The sequence below is a fragment of the Arachis stenosperma genome, chromosome 8 (assembly GCF_014773155.1).
Source record: "Arachis stenosperma cultivar V10309 chromosome 8, arast.V10309.gnm1.PFL2, whole genome shotgun sequence".
Lineage (NCBI taxonomy): Eukaryota > Viridiplantae > Streptophyta > Magnoliopsida > Fabales > Fabaceae > Arachis > Arachis stenosperma.
The window spans coordinates 45960038-45987920 of record NC_080384.1 but is presented as its reverse complement, the minus strand read 5'-3'; the positions used below and the strand labels follow the sequence as shown (position 1 = coordinate 45987920).

The window sequence follows — 27883 nt, the reverse complement described above, 5'->3', positions numbered from 1 at the left end:
CTAACGGTAAGAATGAAGAACCAGGTGCCTAAAATAGACTGTTCAAATTTGAGCTCGATCCAACGGTTAAAAAATCTGCATCAACCAATTTACAGAAACAATTTCATATATGTACGAAAATAACTTTCTCTCTTCTCTCCTCTCTAGTGTTTGGTGTTCTCTTACAAATGAAACCTTTCTCACTCAACCCTAACTCACCTCACCAACTTCAACTACTTAAAGGCTTGGATATCAACATTTGAGCTTTTCTCCACATAGGAAGGAGCAAAAAAATCTAACAATATTTTAATTAGTAAAATATAAAAATAATGTATTTAATTGTTAAAAAATATTTAGGTTAAAACAATACGGGTTAATTTTGATGCACTCAGAGTGTAAAGTAGTTTTACATGTGCATTCAATTACGCAATGTCACGCTAGTAAAAGTAACTACCTTTCACATTGATCATGTGAATGGTCATCCAAATTAAACGGATGTAATTGCACGTCTCTGTAAAATACTTTACACTATTATTGCATCAAAATTAAACTCAAAACAATATCTATAACAATATATAATAGTCAAACCTGTTTTGGTAAGTGTCCAAAATTCTTTTCCAATTTTCTCCTTCTTAATAATTTACCCCACTATATGTTAGTTATTCCACGTTAAAAAATTTCCACTACCACATCTTCTCTTATCACATATATTCACGTTCTCTCTTATCTCATACATTCAAGTTCACATAATTTCTATAATTAACTCTTTTCTACTTTACTATCTCTCACCTCACATTATTGTTACTGGCAGAATAGAAAAATTTTCTTCTCTTCTTATCCATCTTTTCTTGCATCTTTCTCACTTCACTTATATGGTTGTTTTGGTTAATTACAGTGACAATATATCAATGAAAGATTCACATGGAACTCGTCGACTGACTTGGCAAGACTATGACAGATAACAAAGACAAAACATGAGCGAAGAACAGAGGCAGCAATACTTGGCGAGGAGGCGTGCTCGTTACTGAGAGAGTATAAAGAATGTTTTGAATATAAATTCTTATCTTTGCTTTAAATTAAATACTGTTAAAAAAAATAAATAAACTTATATAATTTTTATAGATAAGGTAAAGTATTAAATTGGTCCCCTACGTTTGAGCGTAATCTTGTTTTGGTTCTTAAGGTTTAAAGTGTCCTATTTGAATCCAAAATAGTTTTATTTAGCATCAATGTAGTCCCATCATGAGGTCAAAATTAAATAATTAATAGAATGTCTTACATGACAGCAGTACAAGAACAAGATCGATAATTTGGAGGACAAGTACAAGTTCCAGAGGCACAAAATCAACCGTGGATGCATCAATACATTTATTTATCATTCTCTTTAGTTTTATAGAAAATATTTCATTTAAATTGTAAGACATTCAAGGTTAAATAAATGTATTGATGCATTCAAGGTTAATTTTGAGCCTCTAGAGCTTGTACTTGTTTTTCAAATTATCGACCTTATTCTTGTACTGCTGTTTTGCAAGGCATTCCATTAATTATTTAACTTTGACCTCATGATGGGACTACATTGAAACTAAATGAAACTTTTTTGGATTTAAATAAGACTCTTTAAACCTTTAGGACCAAAATAATATTACGCCCAAATATAGGAAACCAATAACAACATAATATTTTTTTAATATCTTATTTAATTTAAATTTAAAATTTTTATATGTTCTAAAAGTTAAATAATTTATAAAATTTATAACATATTTAAATATTTTTTATTTTTAAGTTTTAAATTATTTTATCAAATTTATAATTTTAAAAATAAAAATATAAAAATTAATCTCTTAAAAATAATATAAAAGCGGCTAAACCTATTGAACCACTAGTTTATTTTAAAGTAAAAATTTACATCCAGTTGTCTTAATATAAAGTTGATATTTAAAAATTGTTAGATAATAATTTAATCAAATTATTTAAATCATCTTATAGTTTTTAATCATCAACTTTATATGAAAATGCAGCAAAAATTGATCTAAAATTAAAAGAAAGGACGGGTGTGCAAGATCAGCACAGGATTAACCCAGCCGGTCGGATTAAAAATGGGCGAATTGGCCATAGGACTGGTTCGGGCAAAACAGGGTATTAGACAAGGAAAAGAATTGATAAAAGTTGGTTGACCCGACCGGTTTTGGTCAAAACCGGCATGTTTGACAAACTCAGATCGGTTCAAGAATTGTTTTTAAAACCCACACCCTAAAACGACGTGGTTTTGTACTAAAAAAACCCCAAATACATTGAAGCTCACTCTCTTTGAAGCTCACTCCAAAGGCAGAGCCTCCCTCTCACTCTCTCACACTCACAAATCTGCCACCACGCGGTTGCTTCCACGTCGCCGGATCCTCTGCGTCTCGTCCCGGCTCCTGTGCACCTCCGGCACTGCGTCGTTGCCTCCTTCCGTGGCTCTCCTTCATTGTGTCGTCGCGTCTCCTTGCTCTTGTGCCGCTGTGCGTCTCTCGTAGTCGTCGTGGCATCCTCATCCGGCGGGGCTCGCGTCGCTGCTGCCTCCCCTCGCCGGTCTTTGCCTCGTCGTGCTTGGTCTTCCTCTTCTCCCCCCGCATTCTGCCTTCACATCATCAGGTAAGCTTGTTAATTTTTTTAGTTATTCAGTTATTGGATTATAATCTGTTGATTTGTTGCTGTTTTTATATGATTATGGTGAATTGAGCTGCTGTTTTTATATTGTTATGCTGTTTTTTATATTCTGTGAATTTATATTGTTGGATAGTGGATAGGTTCTCACTGATATCACTGCATCTCGCCCTTCTATTACTGTTCATTCTTCTACTTACACTAGATGTCAGGTTCTTACAATTCATTATTCATTTTCAAATATCGAAGTTCCTTATTACAAGTTCCTCATTCCATATACCACAAACCAATTTTGCAGCTTTCATTCATTATGGCAGCAGAGTCATCGGAGGGTGAAGAAGAAGCAAAGCTCACTGGAGGGAATCAACTCTTGGTTGTGGATGATGACCTCAGAGAGATGGGCAAGAAGGCTGCCTGGAGTGTTAGCTCCTGCAAGCCTGGTAATGGAGTTTCATGTCTCCGTGATGACAATCTGGAAACCTATTGGCAGTGAGTCACTCTCTCTCTTTGTCACACTGTAACATTGTCATACCGCATATTTAGTATTCTTAAATTATGAAGGTGTTGTTTGCTATGTTTGGTTTCAGATCTGATGGTGCTCAACCCCATTTGGTTAACATTCAGTTTCAAAAGAAAGTTAGATTACAAGTATGTACATTCAACCTAGAAACAAAGAAACTAAAAGCCACTTCTAAAAGATTCTAATTTTGCTGAATTTGTTTTGGCTTGTTTTTAGTTAATTATTCTCTATGTGGATTTCAAGCTCGATGAGAGTTACACGCCAAGCAAGGTTTCCATCCGTGCTGGTGATGGCTTTCACAACCTGAAGGTACTTTTCCCAATTTGGATTTTATTCAGAGTGCCGTTTATTCAGCTTTTTATTTCTTTTACTACTATCAACAAATAAAAGATAGAGGGTTGGGGGCTGATACTTCCTCAGAATTTTAAGTGTTGGCAATAAAAGTTTTCTAAGATACATATAATGTTTTCCGAAAGGTATGAACATATTTGGTGACTTAGCGCCATTAATATATCCCCCCCCCCCCCCCCCCCCCCCTTCAATTAACTTTTCAGGAAGACACAAAAATAAAAAAAAATCCGAAATTTTTGTAGGCCTTATGGTAATTTTATTGTGGTTGTTGTTGTCATCTTGATGATCACTGTTGTTAATCTGGTAATGATGTTTTGAACAATTTTAGGAGATAAAAACTGTGGAACTTGTGAAGCCTACTGGTTGGGTTTATCTCTCATTGTCTGGAACTGATCCTCGGTAAGCATTGATACCAAGGATATAGTATGTGTCTTGTTTTTTCATATCTCAGAATTTTTTTTTATTGTTTCTATGTGATAAATGATATGCAACTTCCGACTGTGCACAAGGTTGCAAACTATAAAGCACATAAGAAAAATAGGATATTGATACCGAAATAAGCATAATTTGAAAGATACAAGATACCAATATGATTATATATGTTAAGATTGTTCTTTGAGGTATGTATATTATTTGAAGATGAGCAAAGCAACACATGAAAAACAAGAGAGCAAGTTACTACAAATTATAGAGATAAAAAGTGTGTTAAATAAACATAAATCACTAAGCTTCTCAAAACCATTTACAAGCAAAAAGAAACCCATGTTTTGTGAGTGTCTAGGAAAGAAAAAAAAATATGCCCTTGATGTATTTAATTACAAATATAATAAATTTAAAAATAAATTCAACAGAAATGGGAGTAGGATGTTTCCATAGGTATTGTGTTGTTATCTGACATGGAGACGTCCTAAATACAGGATCGTTCATGTAAATTGACGATCAGTGTTTTATATTGTGCGAGTCTATTTACAGCCTTCTTGCCATGCTGATTTCTTTAACAGATCATGGGTTATTTTGAAAGTTATAGGATGGACACAATATTTTATAAGCATGCCTTAGATAGAATAGAAGGTAGTTTTCTCTATAGATTGCATTTGAATGAGATATTCTCAAATTTCAGGGAATTTAATTTAGAATTCTAAGGAATGTAAATTCATCAGTTTAATTTCTAGTCATTTTGAAATATTTGGTCTATGTTTTAGGCTCCATTTGGATTTTATCAATGGAAATACAGAGACAAAGGGATGGAGATAGAAAATTAGAGACAGTAAAAAAAGATTGTCTGTGTATTTTGTTTGGTAATAATATTAGGTACAAGATAAAAAAATTGTAAAATAACTATTTTACTCGTATCTTCTTCGTCAGCATGCTACATCACTACCATGTTCTTCCTTCCACCACCAGTATTCACCAAGTCGAAAATCATCAAACCACAAATCAAACTGAACAGCTCAAATAATATTCATGAATATCCCCAAACCAAAAACCATTGTTTTATTATTCTGGGATTCAAATTGTTTTAGTATTTGTTGAGGATTGCTTATCTTCCTTCTTTCATGTTAGTTAACATATTGACATAATCTTCTAATTGTCTCATTAATTGCAGTGAAACTTTTGTGAACACTTTCATGTTGCAAATTGCTGTTTTGTCAAACCATCTCAATGGAAGGGATACTCATGTCCGGCAGATCAAAGTTTATGGACCTCGACCGTGTGTATCTTTGTACACCTAATTTTCTTAGATGCAGTTATATGTATATGCTTTTAATTAACTTTTTTCGTGTATGATTGTTGCAGGAATCCTATTTCACATCAACCATTTCAGTTTACCTCAAGCGAATTCATCACCTACTCTTCTATAAGATGAGAAATTGCAGGAAAGGATGAATCCAAGCCAACATCATGCTATGGGAGACCTTTATTGACAATAATTTATTCACATTTGAGCCTAATTGAACTTTTCTGCGATACTTGTGTTATAGAATTTAAAATGTAATTATGATATCAATTTGGATTGCTAAACTCACCAAACAATTATGGTATTTATTTTTTCTATGAAATTAGCTTTTAATTCAGTTACGGACTTGGGACTACCGTTTCCGTCGTTAAACTGTGCGGCAGATTAGCGAAGAAAACATCATTTTCTAGGCGGTAGCTACTTACTCATTATTTTTGAAACGATTTTCAGATTGTTTAGTGGTAGTTATTAGGCCAATTTCTTATAATATTACGATGAAAATAATTTATTAGTAATATCTTTTATATTTATTACTCTATATAAATGGAATAGATGAATGTTTAAAACGATTATATTACCTTAATTACATTTCTTATCTCACTACAAAATGAATTGTGAGAACTTTTTTTGTGTGTGTAAATTTCATGTTACATTCATTTCAATAATAACAAATAAAAATTTGGTAACTTGATATCTGAGAGAGAATGATGAAATCATAACAAAGTTTTAAAGTAAAGCTTATATTAGACCGTAACATAATTGTATATACAAATTAGACATAATTTTACACAATATACCACATAAACAGGTAAATAACTTCTTAAGCAAGTTCAATCATAGAACTTTTTTTATTTATGCATACATGATAACACCATGGTCCATGAATGCTTCATAACTAACATATCATATATAGTTCCGAGTGATGAGCACTCAATTAACAGGAGTTGGAGGATGTGGAGGGTGTCGTGGCCTGTGTTCAGGATAGTTATCTTCTTGCGACTGCGCCTCGTGGTGAGGATGATCTCCATGTCTACCATGTGGAGGTTTATTTAAATAGGTATCCTCCTGTGAGTTGTCTCCCTGTTTTGGAGGATGACCTTTGTGTGGCGGTTTGTATGGGTGGTAGCTATCCGTAGCGGGATTGTTTGGTGGTGGATGCTTCGGTATGGGCTTTTCGTATATGGGCTTTCCGTGAAAGCTATTCACTTCTGTATTTTCTTCTTCCTTTAGAGGAGGATGTTTTTTATGGATGTGTCCGTGGTAGTTATTTACCTGTAGTAATAATAAATCAAAAAAATTAGATGTTAGAAGGAGTATATATATATATATATATATATATAATTTAAAACTAAAATCAAATTTTATTTTATTATGAAATTAAATTAACTAAATATATTATAAAAAGCAACCATACAAACATTTGTATTTCTATATGTTTCTACATAATACATTAACCAAAAGTGATGTTCTATTTGTTGTCCAAACTTTTTAGTCACTTTTATTCTTAGATAAATAAGATTTAATTATTTTATTAGTCTGTATAATAATTTATCAAAATTTAAATTATATCCTCATATTTTAAAAATTTTTAATTTGTTCTTTTATATTAGATATTTTTTTAATTAGGTCTTTATTAATAATTATCCTTTTTCCAAAAAGAAATAATTCTAAAATATTTACTTTTATATAGATTATTGTATAATCAATCTTATATCAAACACAATCATATATTCCAAAAATATTTTGTATCTTCTTCTTCTTAAGAAAAGAAGGTTAGTAAGGATCTATTAAAGATATTTATCTAATATAAAGTCTTGATTACACGTTTTTTAAATTATAAAAATCTAATTGAAAATTTTGTGAACCTAAATTGTGAATTAAAACATATCTCATAAATGAAAATGGTAATTTCAATATTTTAATTTAATATATTATAATTCCTATTTTACCTGTGTGTTTTCTTCTTCCTCTAGGGGAGGATGTCCAGGATGATGTCTTTTATCCTGTTTTGGTGGGTAATTGTCAAGAGTGGGAACTCTAGCCACAGAATTTGCAACGGCAAATGTCAGTGCAAGTAGCAACACTAGAATGTATTTAGGACACATTTTTTAGTTATTTGTGAGAGGCTTCTATGTGGTGAAGAAAGGTGAGGAGAGTGAAGGCCTTTTTATAATGAGAAGAAAGTTAGATCATATGTCCCTCAACATGACACTTGTTTCTTCTTCATATGTTTTAACTTTTTTCCTCTGTTGTGAATGTCATCTTCATCATCACTACATTATTCATGTGTGAGGAATAAGAAATTTCTTGTTCCTTTCGTTGCTGGCCTTAGCTTGTATACCATTTTACTCGACATGATAATGGGTAACCTTATCAATTACAAACGTGTTAGATGTACAACAAAATCAGCTACTAAAATCAGCTTTATATATTTGTGTATAAATATATGTATTGATTAATTTATTTTTGATGTGTATTTTGTATTCTAACATATATTTCATACTAATAACTAATTTTAGTAATTAATTTTAATGTACAAATAATATTTTTGTATTAACGAGGAATAATTTTAGTGAGGAATAATTTTAGTGATTAAAATAACATTTTAGCGAGGAATAATTTTAAAGTGTAACTAAAAGTTAGATAATGTAACTGCAAATTTTAATGCTTAAGTGAATAGAGAGAATAGCGCCCACCTTTGTGTATTTAGGTTTTACTAGTCTACATGTATTAGTTTTGGACAATTAGTATTAATTTTCATTTTTGATTTAACAATATCGCCCCTCCTCCAACTATATTTATATGTTTATTTATTTTGACTCCAAATATTAGTTAACTCTTGCTTTCATTTTTACTCACTTTTTTCAATCTATATTTAAATCTAGATATAACGAATTTTAAATGTCCCAAAATTATAAACTTATAAAGAATAAAGGAAAGAAAGAATTTATTAATTAAATGAAAAAATTACACTAATGAATACAAGATAAAAAATTCAATAGTCATCTTCTCCTCCAATCAACTTGTTCAAAATGACCCATTTAATAGAAAAAACAAGTACTACTTGTTCGAAACCAAATTAAATATTTTAATTTTAATAAGTTTTTTAAAAATATTTTGAAAGTTAAATTCTCTGATACTAATTCAAAGACTTTTAGCACAAATTTTAGTTTGAGATAAAACAATGAAATTAATATTGCAATTTTTTTTCTTTTTTAATGTTAACATATTGTCTTCATTGCTACCTATTGTGAAGCACAAAACTTTAAATTAGATTTGGTTTGTGTTTTTTAGTTTTAATATTTTTTATTTTTTAAATTTTATAAAAAAATAAAAAAACAATAAAAATAATAAAATCATATTTTTTATTTTTATTTTCTATTTTTTTTCCTTTACAAAATATAAAAATAAAAAATATTAAAATTGAAAACAGAAAAAAAAATATAAACTAAACGCACATTTTTATATCGAAACAAAGCATGAAACTTTGGTATTCTGAAAGTTAGGTTCCTTGCAATGATACTATTATGAATTGGCGGAATTATATGTAAAAATTTAATAAAATAATCAAATAACATTTTAGAAACAATTCAACTCTTGTTAGTTGTTAGTCTTTTGACTCTTTTCCTTCCTTCCAGCTTCAGTGTAACTACCAAAATAATTGAGTTTGTGAAAGTATATATATGCCAATATTAACCCCGTAACAAACATATATGCTTTTTGGCGATAAAAGTTAGTCAAGAAGGAGCAGAGGAAAATGACAAAATGATAAAGTAAAAGATGGTGTATGGATAATACTTACTGTACTACCAAACATATATATGTGGAATTTATGAAAAGTGGTATGAATTAGTATGCAATCAACGTCATTGATAATTAGACAACATTGGATTATGCTTGAGGCAACAAAGAAGGTGGAAATTCAGGTGCAGTTGCCTTCACGTCTGAAAGTTGTTAGATAATTTAACTGATTTGACTAAATTTTTATCTAACGGCTCTCAGGTATCAACTTCACGTGAAGTCAACTTCACTGTAGCTTTCACTAACAAAAAAAAAAATAAGCTAAAACTGTGAATGAATGTATAAATTAAAGGGCATGATCCTTTATATATTACAACCCACAAGTATTAATTGTTTATCACACGCTTTATGTTTAATAGAACTCTGCCTTGCTTTATCGTTATGGTTTCTTTTAATTAATTACATTTAGTTATTTCGTAGATCTCTATAATTTTATTAAATTTATAATTAAAATTTTAAATTATTTTATTTTTTTAAATTAAGTCCTTATTAATAACAAAAGTTAAGAAAAACATTTACAAGCTTTGAAATTATTACTATACCCATTGTTTTCACTTTATATAATTTAGTACTTGTCTAATCTTAATTTTTTTTCACTGTTTTTTTTTCTTTTCCTCTTTTTCTATAAAAAAGTAGAATGCATAATCAATAATATTGATGAGGAGACATCAATAATATTAGAGTAAAATATTATTTTAATTCTTAATTTTAGACCGAATCTTAATTTAATTTTTAACATTTCAAACATTTTATTTTAATTTTAAAAAAAATTTAAACAAGTTTAATATTATTCCGCTATTAAATTTAACACAAATAATTCACATATTAAAAAGTCAATAGCATTCGATTTCAGTATATAAATAAAATCGGTTTACCAACAATTATTAATATAAAAGTTTTTTCTTTAATTTTGGAGTATTGATGATTAATTGTTAAAATTTGAAGTTTTATACAAAAAAAGAAGTTGAAGAAAAAAAATATTACAACAAAATTTTGGTTATGTTTTTCTAACCCATAGAAGAAAATATGACGTAACTAGTAATGTTATCAACATTCATGACATTTAATCCGTCAATTATTAGTGCCAAATTAGACAGTAAGACAACATTGACCCTATTTTAAATTTTTTTAGGATAGAAATAAGACGTTTAAAATATTAGGAACCAAATTAAAATTTGACCAAAACGTTAAAAATCAAAATAATACTTTACCCATAATATTATTATCAAAATACAAGAAAATAAGTAAATCAGAAACAAATTTGGTTTTCAAGGGTGAACTTTAATCTCCAAACTCCAATGTATATGTAGCTACATTGTTAAATTCATACTTTTTACATTAACTCACCATTTTGTTCAGTCATTTGGATTATCTTTGTCCTAAGTGACTTTACCTTCTCGAGAGTTAGTAGCAGTAGCCAGTAGGGGCGCCATCTTTATACAGACCACCTGAATGAAGAATGTGAGAAAGCGCCTAAAATCTTTTCTAGATATTCCTATTACTTTTGGCTCTCAATAAGGAAAGCCAAGTTAACATAAAGCTCAAGAGTATTTTAACATCTATTTTATATTAGTAATTAATTTCAGCGTATGCATAATATAGTTGAAATTCAAACATTCTTAACAAATTAATTATAAAACTTAAAAATATTATTCATACACCAAAAACTTTTGATATTCGTGTAAAAATACGATCATTACTAATTAATTTTGTATTGAAATTATTTTTTAATTAATAAAACAAAAAAATACTATTTATTGTAAAGGGTGTACAAATAACAAAAATATTTGTAACAATACAAATTCAATTAACCACTAAGATTTGTAACAAAAATAATAAATGGGTCACTCAGTCATACGAAATAAATCTTCTCCTATAAATGATAGATAAACAAAAGAAGGAAATAAATCTTCCCCCATAAATTTAACATTCCAAAATTCGAGGGAATCTAATTCTAACTATGTGGAGTTAATTTTTTTAGTTAGGAAAAATTGATTCGTAAATCTTAGTCGTGATAAAAATTCTATATAAGTACTTTGTAAAAATTTGCGATACAAATCGTAATAAAAATGTGCGCATATATGAGCGTGAAAAAATTATCATGCATACGCACGACTTGACTCTTGAACAAAAACGCTGCGCACGTGACCATTGTTCGCGTGAGTGACTTCCGTAAAATTCTGGTTATTTCTGTATAAACTCGATTTTTAATTTTTGATCGTTTATAACTTTTTCTATAAAATTTTATTTTTCTCTATTTTTAGACAATTTTAAAGATATTTTCACTAATTTTAATTTAAGATAAATTTTATTAAATTCCAAACTCCGAACGTTAAATTATGTTACATCGAAGTTGATAAAAAATCAGTTTTTACCAATTTTGTATAATTATTCATTTTCACCAATTATCAATCCAATTCAATTTAAAATTATACTAAAATTATTTCTAAGCATTCTCAACATACATTTATCAATTCTCTATCCTTCTTAATCATTCAACATTGAATTAATCAATTTCAATCTATTGAAGCCTAATCACTCAATTTCGACCCATAGAGCATATTTCACTACAATTTTCTATTCACAACAATAACCATAACTCATCCATTATCTATCTAAACTCATTATTTCAACAATAATTCACACATGACAATCACACTATTTACCATGACTTATCAAATAGAGGATACCTCAACTTATCACACCACAAACTCATATTCAATTCATTCATATGCACATTTAAATTGCTTAACAACAATTCAACTCACAAATCACAAGCAATCAATCACAACAACAATCATTTTCATTCAATCTTATTCCAAGGATAATTAATCTAAGTTTTCATACAACTTTACATAATGCTTACCCGAAATTAAAACTTGTACTTTATCGACAGCGATTTTTCCAACACTCAAATTTTCTTTCTGACCAAACTCAAGCCTCAACCAACCATCCAAGCCTCCACCAAACGTTTCGTAATCAACCCAAACATCTAAACTCGCACCAAAATCAACCAAGCTCTCAACAATTAAGCTATTTATAACAAAATTTATAATTTTCTCAACTTAGGGTTTATAAAATTGGAAAAAATTCAAAAAAAAAAAGCTTCCTTACTTTAATCCACTCAAAATTCGGATGGAACCCACTTAAAATCCATGCTAGAGTATTCCTTAAACAACCAAAATCTCAAACATTCAACTCACACATACCAAAAACGCAAATTCCGTAGAGAATTCGAAAATAGAGCAAGGATTTTGGATTTACTCACTACAATAGTTAGATAAAATTGAAAAGAAATACGTGACGAATGCGTGGCCGCAAACAAATCGTTGATCGGAGCTACAATTTAAAAGTTATGTGAATTTGAATGTGATGAGTGAATAGTGCTTAGGGCTCACTCTCTTCTCTCTGTCCGAGCCTCTCTCTCTATGTGGGGGAAAATGGCTTTTTTTTTTTGGTTGCCCACGGTATCCCTCAATCCGACAGGCCAAGGACTAATCAGTCGCGGATCGGAGCTCCATTTAAGGGTCTGCCGCTGGCCAATGGGTTGTTGCATGCACAAGGCGGGATTCGAACCCCCGACACTTGCTTAAGCGGACGAGTGAGCTGACTACTCGACCAACCCAAGTTGGTTAAAATGGCTTATTTGGTTGCTAAGTGAGGGGGTTTTAGTATGTGGGTTTTAGGTTTGGACTCAAGTGAGGTCCAATTCAATTTTTTAGTTTTTGGCATAATTTTGGAGCAAATCTTTAAGATAAGTATTCGAGTTTAGATTCTAAATATTTTTTTGGAGTGGATTCTCTCCGATTAAAAAAAATTGGATGGTGTCAATTGTGATCTCTCACTTTTCATTGTTCTCTCTCTCATATTAAATTTTGGTCCCACTTATAAAGTTAATGGTGAGAGATCACACTTCATTTCCTTAAGTGTTAAAAAAACTGGAGAGGATCCATTTTCATATTTTTCTTTGTCATTTTCACACTTTTAGTTTCTTCACTCAGAGTATTGGACATATTTAAGTCGGTACAGTCAACTTTTAACATTGGTACGCATTTTTTCACAATTAATTATATTTTTACGTCTAATTTTATTTTCTAAGTTAAACTTTCACCCATAAACTTTCACACTTTTTTGGTCTTTTATATATATATATATATATATATATATATATATATATATATATATATATTCTTTATTTCATCCAAATATAATTTATGGGAAAATATTTCTTTTGTATGATTCAGAATCATTTAAATCATAATAAAATCGTATTAGGAAATAAGAAAAATAATATTCAATTTAAATTATATTTATTTTGGTTTGACTCGAATATTTTTTTAAATATATTTGATAATTATATAAAAATAAATAAATTAATTTATTCCATATAAATTTTTATTAAATCTAACTTAATTATTATTCTTGTTTTTGGTTTTTGTGCTGCTGAATTATCAAATCAGTGTGTCAAAAAGGTTTTAAAACTCACAATTTTCACTTCTAAAATTTTATCAATGTTGGGTCAAAAAATCAAACTCAAATTACCTTTACAGTCAAAATATATCTTAGCCATTTCTTAAGATTTGTATCATTGTATAAATTTTAACAAAGTACTTTAATTTTATTGAATTTATTTCATGACTTAGATTCATGAATTCCATTTTTTTCTTTTTTGGTTTTTAAAGGATATTTTTTAACTTTATTAATTAATTCATATAAAAAATATATTAATTGATTCACTCCATATAAATTTTTATCGAACCTAACCTAATCACTATCTTTGTTTTTGCTTTCTGTCGCTAAATTATTAAATCAGTGTGCCAAAAAGTCCCACCATCTTCGCTTCTATTTCATCATTGTTGGGTAAAAAAAAAAAATCAAACTCAAATCACATTTATAGTCAAAGTATATCTTAGCCATTTCTTACGATTTGCGTCATTTTACGAATTTTCACAAGGTTTATGAGATCGATTTTTTTATTTTTCCTTAGATTTTAATGGATCTTTTTTATCCTTATTAATTGATTCATATAAAAAAATATTAATTGCATCGTTGTGCAAATTTTTATAAGGTACTTTAATCTTATTGAATTTCTTTCACAGCTTAGATTCATGAGTTCGATTTTTTTTCTTTCTGAATTTTTAAAGGATATTTCTTATCCTTATTAATTGATTCATATTAAAAATATATAAATTGATTCACTCCGTATAAATTGTCATTGAATCTAACCTAATCACTCGTGGTACATCGCCACCACCAGCCCACCACCCACGCCAGAAAACTCGACGATTCACAACACGCTGTTTCTCGCCTTTGGTTTGCGTTCATCGCCCTTGTTCTGCGTTTCTTTCTTCTACACTGTCGATCTATTTCTGCTTCACTTTGGAAAGGGGTTTTGATCACCGTTCCAGTTGCTTAAGCTGTCTCTCTTCTTCTTCGATTTTGTCTGAGCTTCCTTCTCCAAGGTAATTTTTTAAACAAATTTAAATATCAATAATTTTAGTATGAATTCTGCCATTTTAGTTCTGAACTTCTGATATTAATTTTTTAAATTTTTTTTAGTTTAATTCTGGTGTGATGAATGATGAAATATGGATTAAAAAGTTATTACACAGAATTGGTTAATGATATTTGATTGAAAAAAATTAAACTGATGCTTTAATATAATCACTATTCCTATTTTTTGTTTTTTCATAGTAGAATTATCAAATCATTGTGTCAAAAGAGTTTTAAAATCTACTATTTTCGTCTTTAAAATTTGTTGGATAAAAGAAAATCAAACTCAAATAATGGTTACAATAAGAATATATCTTAGCCAATTTTTGCGATTTGCATGTTGTGCGAATTTTCATAAGATACTTTAATCTTATTGAATTTTTTTTATGACTTAGATTCATGAGTTTACTTATTTTTTTCCTGGGTATTTGAAGGATATTTCTTATCCTTATTAATTGGTTCATATAAAAAATATATTAATTGATTCACTCAATATATGTTTTCATTGAATCGAATCTAATCATTACTTCTGATTTTGCTTTTTTGTCGTTGAATTATTAAATCTGTGTACCAAAAGAGTTTTAATATCTACCATTTTTACCTCTAAAATTTTATCACTTTAATCTTATTGAATTTGTTTTATGGCTTAAATTCATGAGTTGGATATTTTTCTTCTTTCTAGCTTCTTAAAAGATATTACTTACCCTTATTAATTGATTCATATAAAAAATATAAAAAAAAATTGTGCTAAAGACCACTAAGAGATTTTAATTAACAAAAAGACCAATTATATTAAAATTATTAAGAAAGATCAAATAGATATCATATTAAATGAAGGACCAATAAATAAGATTTGAAATGACAAAATTATTTTTTTATTATCTTCTTCTCTTCTAATTGTTTGCTCCGTATTTTCTCCTTCTCAGTTATCTCTATCGCCGACATATTTTCTCTTTCTCTTTTTCGACATATTCTTTTTCTTGTTTCTGTCGGCTTCATCTTCTTGTGCACCTAAGTATGGTATATTTACCATGCTTAGGCGCACAAAAAGATGAAGCCGACAGAAATAAAGAAAAAGATATGTCGAGAAAAAAAAAAGCACAACAACGATAGAGATAACACAGGAAGAGAAAATACGGCAAAAACAATTGGTAGAAAAAAAAATAATAATAGGATAATTTTATCATTTTAAATCTTATTTATCAATTCTATCTTAATATAATATCTATTTGGTCCTTCTTAATAATTTTAATATAATTAGTCCTTTTGGTTAATTAAAATCTTTTAAGGGTCCTTGGCACTAAATTTTCCAAACACATATTAATTGCTTCACTCCATATAAATTTTCATTAAATATGTCCTAATCACTATATCTGTTTTTGTTTTTTCTACGCTAAATTATCAAATCAATGTGTCAAAAGAGTTTAAAACTAACATTTTTACCTTTAAAATTTCATCATTATTGGTTAAAAAAAAATCAAACTCAAATCTCGTTTACAGTCAAAATATATTTTAGTCATTTATTATGATTTGCATCTTGGTATGAATTTTCACAAGGTATTTTAATCTTATTGAATTTTTTTCATGGCTTAGATTCATGAGTCTAGTTTTTTTTTTTTCTGAATTTTAAAAGGATATTTTTTATCCTTATTAATTGATTCATATAAAAAAATATATTAATTAATTTACTCTATATAAATTTTTATTGAATCTAACTTAATCACTATCTCTGATTTTGTTTTTTGTCTCTAAAATTTCATCACTTTAATCTGATTGAATTTGTTTTATGGCTTAGATTCATGAGTTCGATTTTTTTATTCTTTTTGGGTTCTTAAAGGATATTTCTTATCCTACTTAATTGATTCATAAAAAAATATATAGAAAAAATTAGTGCTAAGGACTATTAAGAGACTTTAATTAACAAAATCAACCAATTATATTAAAATTATTAAAAACAATCAAATAGATATTATATTAATGAAGGACCAATAAATAAGACCTGAATTTCTTTCCTTGTTTAAATTTATGAATTCAATTTTTTTTCTTTTTTGGATTTTAAAAGGTATTTTTTATCCTTATTAATTGATTCATATAAAATATATATTCATTAATTTACTCCATATAAATTTTTTATTGGATCTAACCTAATCATTATCCCTATTTTTATTTTTCTGTTATTGAACTATTAAATCAGTATGACAAAAAATTTTAAAATCTATCATTTTTGTCTCTAGTATTTTAAGCTGTGGTGGGTAAAAAAAAACTAGTCTCAAATCATATTTATAGTCAAAATATATCTTAGTCATTTCTTACGATTTGTATCTTTGTACGAATTTTCACAAAATAATGTAATCTTATTCAATTTTTTTTATGGCTTAGATTCATAAGTTTGATTTTTTTTCTTTCTAGGTTTTTAAAGGATATTTTTTATCCGTATTAATTGATTTATATATAAAAAAATATATTAATTAATTCACTCCATATAAACATTCATTGAATCTAACCTAATTACTATCCCTAATTTTGTTTTACTGCCACTAAATTATCAAATTAGTGTACCAAAAGAATTTTAAAATTCATCATCATTTTTGCCTCTAAAATTTTATCATTGCTGGGTAAAAAAAATCAAACTCTTCAAATCACGTTTACAATTAAAATATATCTTAGCCAATTGTTATGATTTTCTTTGTTGTGCAAATTTTCACAAGATACTCTAATGTTATTGAATTTTTTTAATGGCTACGATTCATGAGTTTTATTTTTTTTCTTTCTGAATTTTTAAAAAATATTTCTTATCCTTATTAATTGATTCATATTAAAAATATATAAATTGATTCACTCCATATAAATGTTTATTGAATCTAACCTAATCACTATTCCAGTTTTTGTTTTTTTGCTGTTGAATTATCAAATCATTGTGCCAAAAAGAATTTTAAAACCCACCATTTTTGCCTCTAAAATTTTATCACTATTGGGTAAAAAAAAAATCAAACTCAAATAATATTACAGTCAAAATATATCTTAGCCATTTCTTACGATTTGCTTTGTTTTGCAAATTTTCACAAGGTACATTAATCTTATTGAATTTTTTTCACGGTTTAGATTCATGAGTTCGATTTTTTTTTTCCTTTCGGAGTTTTTAAAGGATATTTCTTATCCTTATTAATTGATTCATATAAAAAAATATATTAATTTATTCACTCAATATATGTTTTTATTGAATTTAATCTAATCACTATTCCTGATTTTATTTTTCTGTTGTTTAATTATCAAATTTGTATACCAAAAGAGTTTTAAAATCTACTATTTTTACCTTTAAAATTTAATCACTTTAATCTTTTGGAATTTATTTTATGACTTAAATTCATGAGTTTGATATTTTTCTTCTTTCTAACTTCTTAAAGGATATTACTTACCCTTATTAATTTATTCATATAAAAATATAGAAAAAATTTGTGCTAAAGATCATTAAGAGATTTTAATTAACAAAAAGGACCAATTACATTAAAATTGTTAAGAAATATCAAATAGATATTATATTAATGAATGAAGGACCAATAAATAAGATTTAAAATGACAAAATTATCTTATTATTATCTTCTTCTCTTCTAATTGTTTGGTTCATATTTACTCTTCCTCAATTATCTCTATCGCCGATATGCTTTCTTTTTCTCTTTCTCAACATATTTTTTCCCGTTTTTCAGTCGGCATCATCTTCTTATGTGCCTAAGTATGATAAAATGACCATACTTAGGCGCGCAAGAAGATGATGCCGATAGAAACAAAGAAGAAGATATGTTGAGAAAGAGGAAGAGCGAGCATAACAGCAATAGAGATAATGGAGGAGGAGAAAATACGGAGCTAACAATTGGAAGAGAAGAAGATAATAGGATAATTTTATCATTTTTAATCTTATTTGTTGATCCTTTTTAAAAAAATTATAATTATTTGGTCCTTCTTAATAATTTTGATATAATTGTTCCTTTTTGTTAATTAAAGTCTCTTAATGGTCTTTGGCGCTAATTTATCTAAACATATATTAATTGCTTCACTCCATATAAATTTTCATTGAATCTATCTTAATCACTAACTTTGTTTTTGTTTTTTCGTTGCAAAATTATCAAATCAGTGTACCAAAAGGATTTTAAAATCCACCATTTTTGCTTCTAAAATTTCATTCTCATTGGTTGAAAAAAATCAAACTCAAATCACATTCACAGTCAAAATATATCCTAATCATTTTTTACAATTTGCATCGTTGTGCAAATTTTCACAAGATACTTTAATCTTATTGAATTTTTTTCATGACTTAAATTCAAAAGTTTGATTTTTTTTTTTGGGTTTTTGAAAGATATTTTTTTTCTTATTCATTGATTTATATAAAAAATATATTAATTAATTCGCTTCATATATATAAATTTTTATTGAATCTAACTTAATCACTATTTCTAATTTTGTTTTTAGCCACTGAATTATCAAATTCGTGTACCAAAAGAGTTTTAAAATTCAACAATTTTACCTCTAAAATTTCATCATTACTTGGTAAAAAAAAAAAAAAATCAAACTCATCAAATTACGCTACAGTCAAAATATGGCTTAGCCATTTATTATGATTTGCATCGTTGTGCAAATTTTCACAAGATACTTTAATATTATTGAATTTTTTTCATGGCTTAGATTCATGAGTTCGATTTTTTTTCTTTCTAAAATTTTAAAGGATATTTCTTATCCTTATTAATTGATTCATATTAAAAATATATAAACTGATTCACTCCATATAAATTTTTATTGAATCCAACCTAATCACTAGTCCTATTTTTTGTTTTTTTCGCTGCTGAATTATCAAATCAGTGTGCCAAAAAGATTTTAAAATCCACTATTTTTGCCTTTAAAATTTTATCACGATTGGGTAAAAAAAATCAAACTAAAAAGTAATAGTTGCAGTCAAAATATATCTTTGCCATTTCTTACGATTTGTATCGTTTTACGAATTTTCACAATGTACTTTAATCTTATTAAATTTCTTTCACAGCTTAGATTTATGAGTTCAATTTTTTTCTTTTCTGGATATTTAAAGGATATTTCTTATCGTTATTAATTAATTCATATAAAAAAATATATTAATTGATTCACTTAATATATGTTTTTATTGAATCTAATCTAATCACTATCCCTGATTTTATTTTTTTGCCATTGAATTATGAAATTTGTGTATCAAAAGAGTTTTAAAATCTACCATTTTTACCTCTAAAATTTTATCATTTTAATATTTTTGAATTTGTTTTATCGATTAAATTCATGAGTTTGATATTTTTCTTCTTTCTAGCTTTTTAATGGATATTACTTACCCTTATTAATTGATTCATATAAAAAAATATAAAAAAACTTTGTGCTAAAGACCATTAAAAGATTTTAATTAACAAAAAGATCAATTATATTAAAATTATTAAGAAAGATCAAATAGATATTATATTAATGAAGGACCAATAAATAAGATTTGAAATGACAAAATTATCTTACTATTATCTTCTTCTCTTCCAATTGTTTGGTCCGTATTTTCTCCTTCTCAATTATCTCTATTGCCGATATGTTTCCTTTTTCTCTTTCTCGACATATTTTTTTCTTTTTTCTGTTGGCATCATCTTCTTATGATGCCGATAGAAACAAAGAAGAAGATATGTTGAGAAAGAGGAAGAGCAAGCATAATAGCATTAGAGATAATGGAGGAGGAGAAAATACAGAACTAACAATTGGGAGAAAAGAAGATAATAATAAGATAATTTTATCATTTCAAATTTTATTTGTTGATCCTTTTTTAAAAATTATAATTATTTGGTCCTTCTTAATAATTTTGATATAATTATTCCTTTATGTTAATTAAAGTCTCTTAATGGTCCTTGACACTAATTTTTCCAAATATATATTAATTGCTTCTCTCCATATAAATTTTCATTGAATCTATCTTAATTACTAACTTTGTTTTTATTTTTTCGCTGTGAAATTATTAATTCATTGTGCGAAAAGGGTTTTAAAATCCACCATTTTTGTCTCTTAAATTTCATCATTATTGGTTGAAAAAAATTAAACTCAAATCATATTTACAGTCAAAATATATTTTACTCATTTTTTATGATTTATATCGTTGTGCAAACTTTTACAAGATATTTTAATCTTATTGAATTTTTTTCATGATTTAAATTCAAGAGTTTGATTTTTTTTTCTTTCTGAACTTTTGAAGGATATATTTTTTATCCTTATTCATTGATTTATATAAAAAAAATATATTAATTGATTCACTCCATATAAACTTTCATTGAATCTAACTTAATTATTATCTCTGATTTTGTTTTTTTCTACTGAATTATTAAATCAGTGTACCGAAGGAGTTTTAAAATTTAATATTTTCGCCTCTAAAATTTTATCACTGTTGGATCAAAAAAAAAAAATCAAACTCATCAAATCATATTACAATCAAAATATATCTTAGTCATTTGTCAAAATATATCTTAGCCATTTGTTATGATTTGCATCGTAGTGCGAATTTTTACAAGGTACTCTAAAATTATTGAATTTTTTTTATGGCTTAGATTTATGAGTTCGATTTTTTTTCTTTTTGAATTTTTAAAGGATATTTCTTATCCTTATTAATTGATTCATATTAAAAATATATAAATTGATTCACTCCATCTAAATTTTTATTGAATCTAATCTAATCACTATTCCTGTTTTTTTTTCTGCGGCTGAATTATCAAATCAGTGTGCCAAAAGAGTTTTAAAACCTATCATTTTTGTCTCTAAAAATTTATTACTGTTGGATAAAAAACATCAAACTCAAAAATAATGGTTACAATCAAAATACATCTTAGCCATTTCTTACGATTTGTATTGTTGTGCGAAATTTCACAAAATACTTTAATTTTATTGAATTTCTTTCATGGCTTTGATTCCTGAATTCCATTTTTTTTTCTTTTCTAGAAATTTAAAGGATATTTATTATCCTTGTTAATTGATTCATACAAAAAAATATATATTAATTGATTCACTCAATATATGTTTTCATTGAATCTAATCTAATCATTATGTACAAAAAGAGTTTTAAAATCTACCACTTTTACCTCTAAATTTTTATCACTTTAATCTTTTTAAATTTGTTTTATGGCTTAAATTCATGAGTTCGATATTTTTTTTCTTTCTAGCTTCTTTGAAGGATATTACTTACCTTTTTAATTGATTCATATAAAAAATATAGAAAAACTTTGTGCTAAAGACCATTAAGAATTTTAATTAACAAAAAGGACCAATTATATTAAAATTGTTAAGAAAGATCAAATAAATTTTACATTAACAAAAGACTAATAAATAAGATTTGAAATGACAAAATTATTTTATTATTATCTTCTTTTCTTTCAACTTTTTGCTCCGTATTTTCTCCTCTTCAATTATCTCCATCGCCGATATGCTTCTTCTTTCTCTTTCTCGACATATTTTTTTTCTTATTTCTATCGACGTTATCTTGTTGTGCGCCTAAGTATAGTAAATTGATACCATACTTAGGCGCACAAAAAGATGAAGCAGATAAAAACAAAGAAGAAGATATATTGAGAAAGAGGAAGAGCAAGCATAACATCAATAGATATAATGGAGGAGGAGAAAATACAGAGTTAACAATTGGGAGAGAAAAAGATAATAATAGAATAATTTTATCATTTCAAATCTTATTTGTTGATCTTTTTAATATAATATCTATTTGGTCCTTCTTAATAATTTTGATATAATTATTCCTTTTTGTTAATTAAAGTCTCTTAATGGTACTTGGCACTAATTTATCCAAACATATATTAATTGCTTCACTCCATATAAATTTTTATTGAATCTATCTTAATCACTAACTTTGTTTTTATTTTTCGCTGCAGAATTATCAAATCAGTGTGCCAGAAGAGTTTTAAAATCCACCATTTTTTTCTCTAAAATTTTATCATCATTGGTTGAAAAAAAATCAAACTCAAATTACGTTTACAATAAAAATATATCTTAGTCATTTGTTACAATTTGCATCGTTGTGCGAACTTTTATAAGATACTTTAATTTTATTGAATTTTTTTTCATGACTTAAATTCAAGAGTTTGATTTTTTTTTCTTTTTGGATTTTTCAAAGATATTTTTTTATCCTTATTCATTGATTTATATAAAAAATATATTAATTAATTTGCTCCATATACATTTTCATTGAATCTAACCTGATCACTATTCTTGATTTTGTTTTTCACCACTGAATTATCAAATTAGTATATCAAAAGAATTTTAAAATTTAACATTTTTGCCTCTAAAATTTCATTATTACTGGATCAAAAAAAATAAATCAAACTCATCAAATCTCGTTACAATCAAAATATGTTATTCATTTGTTATGATTTGCATCGTTCGGCGAATTTTTACAAGATACTCTAATATTATTGACTTCTTTTTATGGTTTAGATTCATGAGTTTGATTTTTTTTTTCTAAATTTTTAAAGAATATTTTTTATCCTTATTAATTGATTTATATTAAAGATATATAAATTGATGCACTCCATATAAATTTTCATTAAATCTAACCTAATCACTATTTCTGTTTTTGTTTTTTCACTGCTGAATTATTAAATTAATGTGCCAAAAGGGTTTTAAAACCTACAATTTTCGCCTCTAAAATTTCATCACTGTTAGGTAAAAAAATCAAACTAAAAAATAATGGTTACAATCAAAATATATCTTAGCAATTTCTTACTATTTACTTCATTATGCGAATTTTCGCAAGATATTTTAATCTTATTGAATTTCTTTCATGACTTAGAGTCATGAGTTTGATTTTTTTTCTGGATATTTAAAAGATATTTCTTATCCTTATTAATTGATTCATATAAAAAATATATTAATTGATTTACTCAATATATGTTTTTATCGAATCTAATCTAATCACTATTCTTAATTTTATTTTTTTGCTGTTGAATTATCAAATTTGTGTACCAAAAAAATTTTAAAATCTACCATTTTTTTCTCTAAAATTTTATCATTTAATCGTTTTGAACTTGTTTTCTGGCTTAAATTCATGAGTTCGATAGTTTTCTTTTTTTCTAGCTTCTTAAATGATATTACTTACCCTTATTAATTAATTGATAGAAAAAATTTATGCTAAAGACCCTTAAGATTTTTAATTAACAAAAAGGACCAATTATATTAAAATTGTTAAGAAAGATCAAATAGATATTATATTAACGAATTATCAATAAATAAGATTTGAAATGAAAAATTATCTTATTATTTTCTTCTCTTTCAATTGCTTGCTCCGTATTTTCTCCTCCTCAATTATCTCTATCGTCGATATGCTTCCTCTTTCTCTTTCTTGACATATTTTTTTCCTTGTTTCTGTAGGCATCATCTTGTTGTGCGCCTAAGCATGGTAAATTAATACTATACTTAGGCGCAAAAGAAGATAAAGCCGATAAAAACAAAGAAGAAAATATGTGGAGAAAGAGGAAGAGCAAGCATAACGGCAATAATGGAAGAGGAAAAAATATGGAGCTAATAATTGATAGAGAAGAAAAAAATTATAAGATAATTTTATCATTTCAAATCTTATTTGTTGATCGTTTTTTAATATAATATCTATTTGGTCCTTCTTAATAATTTTGATATAATTGTTCCCTTTTGTTAATTAAATCTCTTAATGGTCCTTGGCACTAATTTTTCCAAATATATATTAATTGCTTCACTCCATATAAATTTTCATTGAATCTATCTTAATTATTATCTTTATTTTTGTTTTTTTTTTTCGCTGAATTATCAAATCAGTGTGCCAATTTAAAACCCACTATTTTTGCCTCTAAAATTTCATCATCATTGATTTGTTGAAAAAAAAAATCAAACTCAAGTTACAGTCAAACTATTTCTTATGATTTGTATCATTGTGCAAACTTTTACAAGTTATTTTAATTTTATTGAATTTATTTCCTTGTTTAAATTTATGAGTTCAATTTTTTTCTTTCTGGAATTTTAAAGAATATTTCTTGTCCTTATTGATTCATTCATATAAAAAAATATATTAATTAATTCACTCCATATAAATTTTTATTGAATCTGATCTAATTATTATTCTTATTTTCATAAAGGTTTTAAAATTTACCATTTTTTTAACTAATATTTATGATTGCTACGCTGGGTAAAAAAAATCAATCTCAAATATATTTATAGTCAAAATATATCTTAGCCATTTTTTACGGTATGCATTTTTGTGCGAATTTCACAAGGTGCTTTAATTTTATTGAATTCTTTTCGTAGCTTAGATTTATGAGTTTGATTTTTTTTTTCTTTTTGGATTTTTTAAGGATATTTTTTTATCCTTGTTAATTGATTTATATATAAAAAACTATATTAATTGATTCACTCCATATAAACTTTCATTGAATCTAATCTAATCACTATTCTTGTTTTTGTTTTTTCGCCACTGATAGTGTACCAAAAGAGTTTTAAAATTTATCATTTTTGCCTCTAAAATTTCATCATAACTGAGTAAAAAAAAATTAAACTCATAAAATCATGTTTACAGTCAAAATATATTTTAGTCATTTATTATGATTTGCATCATTGTGCGAATTTTCACAAGGTACTCTAACCTTATTGAATTTTTTGCATCGGCTTACATTCATGAGTTCGATTTTTTTTTTCTAAATTTTTAAAAGATATTTCTTATCCTTATTAATTAATTCATATTAAAAATATATAGATTGATTCACTCTATATAAATTTTCATTAAATTTAACCTAATTATTATCCTTGTTTTTATTTTTTCGTCGCTGAATTATCAAATTAGTGTACCAAAAAAATTTTAAAATCCAGTATCTTTGCCTTTGAAATTTTATCATTGTTAGATAAAAAAATCAAACTCAAATCACGTTTACATTCAAAGTATATTTTAACCATTTTTTACAATTTGTATCACTGTGCAAATTTTCAGAAAATTTTTTAATTTTATTGAATTTCTTTCATGACTTAGATTCATGAGTTCAATTTTTTTTTTCAGGTTTTTAAAGGATATTTCTTATTCCTATTATAAAAAATAGTGAGTAATCACCTTTCTAAAAGAGTCAATTCGTTTTTACTATAAATAATCTCTTTTTGATGAGTAGAATTTTGATATTCTTTGTGGGTCATTTTCTTGGTTGATCATGATTTATTGAAAAAAAAAACTTTTTTTACTGGTATGTTTAAAAAGATATCTGTTCCCCTATAAACATTGCCAAAACCTCCAGCCCCAAGTATGTTCTTGGAACTGAAACTATCTGTTGCCTGTTGGAGCTCTCTGAACGTGAAAGTCTTGAGATTTTCCAAGCTGACAATTCCCTCTTCCTTATATTCTGCAGCAGAGCAAAAATCATAATTAACTATTCCTCCATACATAATCTAAGAACTGTTATGTTGTGCTACCTACCACCAATAAACAGGATGGCCTGGTGCTGTCGTTTATGTCTATACCAAAAGATCTCAAAGAGCAAAACCATGAGAGAAGCACAACTAAGACTAACTCCAAGTGCAACTGCTATTTTTCTGGACTTGTGTTTTCCTAAACATGGAGATGTCAAATAGGTTTAAAATGTTGTATAAATAAAACAAGTCACAAGACAGCTAAACGTTCAAGATAGGTACCTTGTGATGATGTTTAAAATGTTGTATAAATGAAATCTCAGCATAGGCTCACAGACGATGACTTCAAGAAAAAAGGTTGGATCCAATTCATAAGGCTCCCAACTGCTGGGTTTGCAGCTAGTAGATATATGAAGACATCTCCACAAGCAAAAAGGTTATTTCTAGGATTCAAACCTGTGACTTAGCAGGCACGTTACAGTTGCACAAAAGTTCCCTCATGATTGACATTAAAAATGCAGGGTAGCCAATTAGTCCAAATTAAAAATGCACAAAGGATCTTCTCGGGGTGCAGCACACCACCGTGATGGTCACGACATTTTGCTTCTCGTCGAATTTCTCGTCTCGAATTTCTCTTGTTCACAAAATGATAGGAAATAAAATAAACTCAATTTGATGCAGAAAAATAAATGAGATTGAAATTGTTAAGAAAGAAAAGAGAGAAGAGAACTGACGAGGGAACTTAGCGAGAACCTTCTTGACCTTCTTGTAGCATTTGTGGCATTCAAGGTCAACCTTGAGCTTCATTACAGTCACCTATATTGAACGCATGAATGTGCTCCAATTAAAAACTATAGTGACTTCAATTAAAATATTGTTTGAAATTTGGAACGATGGAAGGAATGAAAGGATGAAATCTTGAAATTCGGAACAATGAAATTTGTGATAAGGTAATAACAATAATTTTGTTATCTTTGTACATATTAGAGTCAAGGCTGCTAAGATTTTATAATAATCTATGTGAATGAATTGAAGGATTCATCTTAAAAAGATAAATAAATAAAATTAGGATAGTCAAGGTGAAACTATTGATTCAAAATTTTAACAAGATATGCAAGATTGACACAATTGGATTAAATAGGACCAAGTACATTAATCTTGTATTATTGGTCAAAGGACCTCAATCATTCAAAGTTCAAACTTTTTGGTGAATTAGAGATATTCACATTCACATCAATGCATAATAACAATAACAATGTGAAAGCAAGCATTGATTTCCAAGAATTGAACCAAAATTTCATTAAGAACTCGTTGAGACATATTATCGAACTCTAGGCGTGCAAATACATCAAACAACTCAAATAACACGACCAAGCATTCTTTCAACATTCATTCACAAAATCAGCATCAATTATACACAAATGAGCAATATATCTCCGTAATTCAGTAGTAATATCAGTCAATTCAGTCCAAACCAAATAAAATTCAAACTCAAAAAATATAATAGCATTATTAATGAAGTTAACTTACGATGTCAGATTTCAGTGATGAGATTTGTGGCCCTTTGGAGGTTCCACCATACAAACAAACTGACTCCACACCACAAGACTTACCAGCATCACACATAACATCTGAAATCTGCAATACAAATATATTGAACTCATCATAGTATATCTTGTCTGAAAATCTATGTTTAAAATCAATAGTAGAGTGATAAGTAGTCAATATAAGAATTAATTACCTAGATTTGTTTATATTTTCTATTTTCATCATCTGATCTTTATGTCTTAGTATATCTTGAGATAATTATACTAATCAAACAAATTTCAAAAGACATTGGTTAAGGCTTCCAATAAAATGAATAGGTTTAATTACTCTATTGGTCCCTATAGTTTCACGAATTTTTCAATTAGGTCCCTACACTTTTTTTTCTTTTAATTGGGTCTCTGCACCTAATT

At 27.3% G+C, this 27883-nt stretch overlaps 2 protein-coding genes and 1 long non-coding RNA gene across 3 annotated transcripts; 1 reads left to right on the top strand and 2 right to left on the bottom strand.

Moving 5' to 3' along the window:
* The first annotated feature begins 2276 nt into the window (after positions 1-2276).
* On the top strand, positions 2277-5569 carry LOC130945126 (anaphase-promoting complex subunit 10). Its single transcript, XM_057873811.1, has 7 exons — positions 2277-2613; positions 2924-3114; positions 3213-3273; positions 3362-3454; positions 3825-3895; positions 5103-5207; positions 5294-5569. Exons 2-7 carry the CDS (start codon positions 2936-2938, stop codon positions 5361-5363), a joined length of 579 nt encoding a protein of 192 aa, XP_057729794.1. The 5' UTR covers positions 2277-2613; positions 2924-2935; the 3' UTR covers positions 5364-5569.
* Positions 5570-5958: 389 nt separating this feature from the next.
* LOC130945171 (early nodule-specific protein 2-like) lies at positions 5959-7391 on the bottom strand. Its single transcript, XM_057873865.1, has 2 exons — positions 7184-7391; positions 5959-6506 (listed from the first exon to the last, which is right to left on the bottom strand). The coding sequence occupies exons 1-2, from the start codon at positions 7337-7339 to the stop codon at positions 6165-6167; spliced, it is 498 nt and encodes a 165-aa protein (XP_057729848.1). The 5' UTR covers positions 7340-7391; the 3' UTR covers positions 5959-6164.
* Positions 7392-25767: 18376 nt separating this feature from the next.
* LOC130943587 (uncharacterized) lies at positions 25768-26540 on the bottom strand. The gene is made up of 3 exons (XR_009071855.1): positions 26208-26540; positions 25993-26124; positions 25768-25918 (listed from the first exon to the last, which is right to left on the bottom strand). It is a non-coding gene; the product is annotated as an uncharacterized LOC130943587 (long non-coding RNA).
* Between the last annotated feature and the right edge of the window lie 1343 nt (positions 26541-27883).